The following is a 7121-nucleotide window of genomic DNA, read 5'->3' as shown; positions in this document are numbered from 1 at the left end:
CAAATTAATTGACGCAATCTCTGTATAAAAGTTTTGCACAGAGAGCCAACCGCATAGCATAACGCCGGCCCCGATCTAAGTGCATGTGATTACAGGAATCCATGTGCGTTCAACGCCTAGATAAGTGCGATTGTACTATTGCTGAATAGTGTATTATCAGTGCACGTTACCCCGCGGCCGACGACTTTGACTTTCATTCAGACGCACTGGCCACGGCCAAACAGATGTAGTACATGCTCGTGTAAACCTAATTTCCCCTTGAACTTGTTCCGGTTCTATACATAAAGAGTAGCTGTGCAAGCACCCAAACGTACATCAACCACTGTTCGCCCCCACAACCAAACAACAGCAACTATACTACTCAAGCCATATCAATGGATCTGGCAACCAGCGCCATTGGCGACCTGCTCCCCAAGCTGGTCGAGCTCCTCAAGGGGGAGTACAAGCTAAAGGAAAATGTCAGGGAAGGCGTCGTGTCTCTCTCGAGAGAGATGAGGAGCATGCACGCTGCCCTCCGCAAGGTGGCGGAGGTGCCGCGGGACCGGCTTGACGAGCAGGTCAAGCTCTGGGAAGGGGAGGTGAGGGAGCTATCCTTTGACATGGAGGACGTCGTCGACAAGTTCCTGGTGCGTGTCGATGACGGCTCCAAGCCTGCACCCAACTCAAAGAAGCTCAAACAGCTCACGAAGATGATGGTCGGCTTGCTCGCCAAGGGGAAGGCTCACCATGAGATCATTGACGCGATCGGGCAGATCAATAAGCAAGTCCAAGTGGTTGCTAACATGAACGGAAGGTACCCCGTTGACAATATTGTCTCTACTTCTGCAGCGGTGGTTCCCATCGACCCTCGTCTTGGGGCTTTGTACACAGAAGTAACAGAGCTTGTTGGCATTGCTGGAAAAAGGGATCAAGATCTAATGAAGTTGCTCTTGGAGGGAGACAATGTGTCCAAGAAAAAGTTGAAGATTATCTCTGTTGTCGGATCTGGAGGATTGGGCAAGACCACTCTTGTCAAAATGGTTTATGACAAGATCAAAGAAGATTTCGATTGCAGTGCGTTTGTTCCCGTCGGTCGAAATGCTGACGCAAAGAAGATTCTCCTGAAGATTCTTTGTGATCTTGACACGTACGTAGGTCTGATCACCATGTTGGATGTAAGACAACTAATCAGCAAACTCAAGGAAACTCTCGAAAACACGAGGTACGTGTCTATATATGTTATGGTATAATTTGTAAATTGTGGTAGGTCATAGACAGAGTATAAAATGTGATGCTAACCCTACGTGATATGTTATATCGTGTTAAAAAATCACCGCATTTTACATTGTGTATTTTTTCGCCAGCAAAAAAAGCTAGGGAGTGTAACAATGATATAGGGTGGCCGCATGTAGAGCAAAATAGCATCATATATATAGGAACCATTCTTGCTACTTCCACGTACATTGGATGCATTCTAGGAAGTATCTATCATAAATAGGAATATGAGGCCACGTAGGTATTATACACATATATATGTGGAGTACTACTTTTTAAAATATGATGTCATTTTGAAAATATGCTAAAAATATGGACTTACTTGCAATTGTTTCATGTTATTCGCTTCGTGGTATATTATTTGTGGTATCTTTGTATTAAAAGAGTATATGCATGTACTCAGAATACTCACAATGATAAATGTAGCATACATACTAGCCCATGGGAGTATATTTCTTGGGCTACTACCAGGTGTAATTACACATGTGTGTTTAATCTAAGTAGATAATACCCACATGCGTTCCTATGGGAATTCATACTAATAAAATTGCGAAGATAACCTAATATATGAGAATAAGACTCCTTCACATTCTCGCCATATGAATTGAAAAAGATCTAGCACTGAATGAACATTTTATAGTGTCGTAAGATTTTCTGCTATGGTTAAATTATTTGTTATTGGAAAAATGGAAATAAAAAATTATAATTTTGAGTGCTTGCTGATTTGAAGGGCTTGCAATATTCTGAAAAATAAGAAGTGGATGATTTCCATATACTTGATGATGTGGACGCCTTGCGTCTCCTTGAAAATGGGATCACCAACTTAGATATAGGATATAGAAAGTATCTATCTACAGTTTTAATATTGATAATTGGTAGAATATTTATCTATTTGTAAATCCATAAAGTTTTCAAATATTGAAATGGTTTAGAAGAAAAATATAATAACCTAAAGTTCGTCGTCTTTGGTTCGGCAATTTTGTAACAGTGTGTATTAATTAGGTACGGTGTACCACTACCATACATAGGGGTTCATTAGATACATCTTGATAATTAGTTTTATATTGTAAATGTTTGGTATTGTAGGTAAAAATAATTTTGTCTATAAACTTGGTTAATCTTTGCAAAGTTTGACTTCTGGAAAATGCACTACATTATGAAAACGGAAGGAGTACTTCATGTCGTCTCTATAGTATACTTCTTTATGGCAAAAGGCATGCACTCTACCAATTCATGTAGATAGATAGATAGAAATAAGAAAATTAGTGCATAAAGGTACTCTGATTAAAACAAGATCATTAAGGATGTATTAGTGGTTGATAAGATAGTTGTATCTTAAATCTGCCACGTAATGCAGAGATGGCAACAAAAACATGATGTATAATGGGTTATCTCTACTACCCAAATATCCCTAAATATGTGTGAGAGATATTGTTGTTAAGATATCATCATTTAAATAGAACTAGTCAAGCTTTTTCTTTCCTCCACCTCGACATTTATCATACGTGGCACTCCTAATGTAGCACGATTTTACATGCCCTAATATCCACAAAACCGGTCCATGTTTACTCCTTGCAACTTAATTATACTTAATTGTTTTATCAAGAATCTTATCTCTTTGTCATAATGCTAGATTATATTATCATCTGCACCTGCATTTTGCTAATGATTACATAATTGATATAGGTACCTCATTGTAATTGATGATATAAGGGATGAAAAACTATGGAAAATAATCAAAGGGGCATTCTCTAATAGCAACAATTGTGGTAGTCGGTTAATCATGACAACTCGTATAGTCAGTGTAGCTAAATTATGTTGCTCATGTGCTGACGGTTCAATCTATCAAATGGAGCCACTTAGTGATGATGATTCCAAAAGGCTCTTCTATAAAAGGATATTTTCTCACGAGAGTGGTTTTCCTCTTGAATTTGAAGAAGTGTCCATAGATATATTGAAGAAATGTGGTGGAGTACCATTAGCCATCATTACTATAGCTGGTATCTTGGTTATTAATCATCACGTAAAACCGAAGGATGAGTGGCATGTTTTGCTAGATTCCATTGGTCGTGGACTTACCAAAGACCCCAGTGTAGAGGACATGTTGAGAATACTAACGCTTAGCTATTATGACATGCCTTCTTATTTGAAGACATGTTTGCTATACCTAAGCATGTTTCCGGAATATCACTATATTACGAAAGATCAATTGATATGGATGTGGATTGCTGAAAGTTTTATCCAGTGTGAAGATCCACAAACTTCTCTATTTGAGATCGGAGAAAATTACTTCAATGAGCTTGTGAATAGGAGCTTGATCCAGCCGGAATATTTTGATGGGTTTGTAATTGCTTGTCGTGTACACAATAGTGTTCATGATTTAATTTGTTCCTTGTCAAGTGAAGAGAACTTTACTACTATATTGAATGATACTCGGGATAGCATTTCTTCTAAAAGAAAGGTCCGTAGGCTGTCCCTCCAAAATAGTATCAAGGAAGAACATCAAAATACACATCTCAAATCTGCAAGGTCTATTGCTACATTTGATTATGTTGATATTGGTTTCATGCCTCATTTCTCAAGGTTTCTTTTTTTGCGCGTATTGGATTTGACTGAATGTGATGTTAGTGATCATAACCATCTTAACATTCGGGAGTTGTGGAGTTTACTTCAGCTGAGGTACCTAGGCCTATACAAATCAGGAATTTCTGAGGTCCCAAAAGAAGTTGGAAAGTTGCAGTTTTTGCAAGTGCTGGATTTGGGAGGGAATTATGATATAACAGAACTCCCATTAGCAATTACTAAGCTCAGAAGATTGATGTGCCTACAAATTGATTCTTCCTGCAGTCGGATACCAGATGGAATTGGAAACCTGATATCAATGGAAAATCTCAGTTCTATCTGTGGTGACTGTCTAGGCACCGTGGAAGATTTGGGCAACATGGAAAGACTAAGGAACCTTAATATTTCCTTTAATGTTATGAGCTTGGAGTTGGAGCAAGCTTTCGTGGAGTCAATAGGGAAACTACGCAACATCCAATGTGTACATATTTGGTTCCTTGGTTATCATCATTATGTATTCATGGATCTCCTGGGGGGAGATTGGGCGCCCCCTCAAAGTCTTCGAGAATTTTCTGCAAAGTTCAAGCTCGTCTTCAGCAAACTGCCAACATGGTTAAGGAGGAACCCCTCGCATCTATCACAGCTCTCCAGGTTAGATATTTTTGTCGACGAAGTGCGACAGGAGGATCTGGAATTCCTTGGAAGGTTACCGGCTCTCCGTGACCTCTCCTTGGAGACAATGCGCCAAGATCCGTTACTCATCGGTGCTGACGGTTTCCGTTGCCTGACAAGACTGAAGCTGATTTGCAATTGGGCTGGCCGAATTGTGTTCAAGCCAGAAGCTTTGCCCAAGACTGAACATGTTGATATCTTGATATATTTCCGTGCTGCCAACGGTCGCGATTGGTTTGAGCTGGGCTTGGAGAACCTGCAGTCCCTTCGGATGGTCATAGTCCAAATCAGATTGTCGCCGGGAGTGATAAGCAGCGACACCGGGGCCGAGCAAGGGAAGGCTACTTTGGAAAACACACTCCATGCCCATCCTAATTGTCCCAAAGTTTACGTCTCCATTTACGCAGAGCCATCAGGCTGTCACTACTGAGGTAGGTAACTAAAAACTATGATGCTTTTATGCATGCATGTCTTCTTTATGTACTGATCGATCTTTAGTCTCTCTTTCATCAGGTTGGCTCTCGTGACCACAACGCCATCATACAACCGATTCGGGGTGAAGAAGCTGCAGTTTACACTTTACACACAGTTTGATTTCCATCATTCAGCGTTAAAGATTCCATAGTGACTCCATGATACCCTGGCCATCAAACGACCGATTCAGGGTGAAGAAGCCCCAATGATTTTGTTCGAGCTACACTCGGAATCTCTGGGGCTCAAAGAGCTCTTATTGCTACCTGACAGATAAAGAGTGCAACCAAGGAGAGATCATAGTCTGCCACTATTGCCCTCCCTGCCCTCAGCTTGAACTCTACATTCGGTGGATGTCATGTCAACACCTGGAGAATTTATCGTGAACATCGGTGATCTCTTACAGGTATGTACACTGTGATTCACCCAAGCATGAATTTATTTTGGGACACACAAGTACCATGCTTGACCATTCTGAACTGATTATTTTGTTCGAAACGTTCAGCTTATCTCCAACAAGGCGTTCAGGAGGGTGGTGCGGGAAAGAATGTCGCGCCAAGGATCTTGATCGTGTACTTCTTCAGCATGCATTTCCATCCGGCCTCGACTAGGAGTCTAGGATCCATGGTGTGATCAAGGTCTGACGAGAATCCATCGTTGTACAGGGAGACCCTTGTGAGATATTACATCAAGCATTACTGCCCCATTTTGTTAGATGAGAAATTGGACATCAGGTTGAGCAGTTTGTAATACCAAGAAAAGTGATAGTAAAATGGCAGTCCAAGTACCAAAATGTTGTATACAGGCCTAAATCGTACAGGCGTGCACTGCACTGGTTTGGTTTTCTGATGCATCATACCAGAACATAAGTACGTACTACAAAATCTTAATGAAATTCAAGTTTGTTCCATCTTTTGTGAGAACCTTCCCCTTGAGTATGAATCATGTCAGATCCTGTAAAAGCAGAGTAAGGCCCTGTTCGGAAGGCGAAAATTCCTGGTGATCCCCTTTGGGCATCGAACTGTTTCCTGAAAATTTCTTGATTGCCATTCATTTGGTTTGAGCTGTGGAGCAACATAAGAATGGCCAAACTGTTCAATCATCAGCCATCTTTCGTGGCACAACTAGGGAAAAGCCTAGCAGCAACGCGGGTTTTAGGACTATCAGTAGCGCGGGCAGGAGCGCTACAGCTAAAGGTTAGCAGTAGCATTGGTTAACCCACGCTACTGCTACACCGACTTAGTAGTAGCGCTTTCCCGACGAGGCGCTACTGGTAATTACTAGTAGCGCTTCTCCCAGACCGCGTTAGTACTATTATTCCGTATTTTATTTCTTTTTTATTTCATGTTGTATTCATACGCCTCTATACAAGTTTTCATACAACAACAATTTAGAGATTGTTTTTACATCATAATGAGTTATTACATCACTAGGTGAAAGAACCGTGGACTAGTTTCAAGTGGATGGACATCCACTTGAAACTAATACGCGGTTCTTTCACGCAATGATATAATAAATATCATCATCATCATCATCATATCATTAACAACTTATCATCATAATACATTTTTGTCATATAACACCTTCTCATGATCATCGTTTTCATCGATGAGACATCACATAGCAAGTTGGTCACTAGTCATAATCACAACTACTCCTCATCATCAACTCTAACACATTGTACCACATAATAAACATATTGTACCTCATAGGACCTACTACATTCTCTTAGGACCTACTATATTCTCTAAGGTAAAATAGCAAAAAACAAGATAGCCCCTGGCTCTCCATTATGGAGAATGCAGATTATCCTGTCTCCAATTCTTGTCTTTCGCTTAATGTTGCTTCCAAGAACCTCCTTACCAATGTCCAAACATTTTTTCCACTTTTTGATTAGCATGTGTTCACCGGTTTCAGAAATCCGATATGCACAGGTAAGATCCGTAGGATGACCTGGCTGTATGTTCAGAACTTCAAGGCGACCATTGTAATACATCAGATGAGGCACACAATCCATCGGGATTTTCTGTTGAAAAACATAGTAATAACTTCGTAGTTAGCAATGATGTACTAGTTTTAGAAGTATGCAAAAGATGCACGGATGTCGTAATAGTAAAAAAATATTACCAGGGTATCTCCATAGAAGTTATCGTGGTTCAACA

At 40.4% G+C, this 7121-nt stretch overlaps 1 protein-coding gene across 2 annotated transcripts; it reads left to right on the top strand.

The window, feature by feature from the left end:
* The first annotated feature begins 347 nt into the window (after positions 1 to 347).
* LOC119352760 (disease resistance protein RGA5-like) lies at positions 348 to 5820 on the top strand. Of its 2 annotated transcripts, none has more exons than XM_037619340.1 (4): positions 348 to 1201; positions 2941 to 4919; positions 5002 to 5365; positions 5465 to 5820. In XM_037619340.1, the coding sequence occupies exons 1-2, from the start codon at positions 375 to 377 to the stop codon at positions 4916 to 4918; spliced, it is 2805 nt and encodes a 934-aa protein (XP_037475237.1). In that variant the 5' UTR covers positions 348 to 374; the 3' UTR covers position 4919; positions 5002 to 5365; positions 5465 to 5820. The 2 variants fall into 2 exon arrangements, with proteins under 2 accessions (XP_037475237.1, XP_037475238.1); XM_037619341.1 differs by having other exon boundaries at positions 4987 to 5365.
* Positions 5821 to 7121: the final 1301 nt, after the last annotated feature.

The sequence above is a fragment of the Triticum dicoccoides genome, chromosome 2A, assembly GCF_002162155.2.
Source record: "Triticum dicoccoides isolate Atlit2015 ecotype Zavitan chromosome 2A, WEW_v2.0, whole genome shotgun sequence".
Lineage (NCBI taxonomy): Eukaryota > Viridiplantae > Streptophyta > Magnoliopsida > Poales > Poaceae > Triticum > Triticum dicoccoides.
This window is presented reverse-complemented; position numbering and strand designations above follow the sequence as displayed.

Bases quoted from the DNA above. Each gene is read 5' to 3' on its own strand.
- LOC119352760 (XM_037619340.1), top strand. From the start codon at position 375: ATGGATCTGGCAACCAGCGCCATTGGCGACCTGCTCCCCAAGCTGGTC. The intron at 1,202-2,940 runs GTACGTGTCTAT...TAATTGATATAG, and splicing joins GAAACTCTCGAAAACACGAG to GTACCTCATTGTAATTGATG.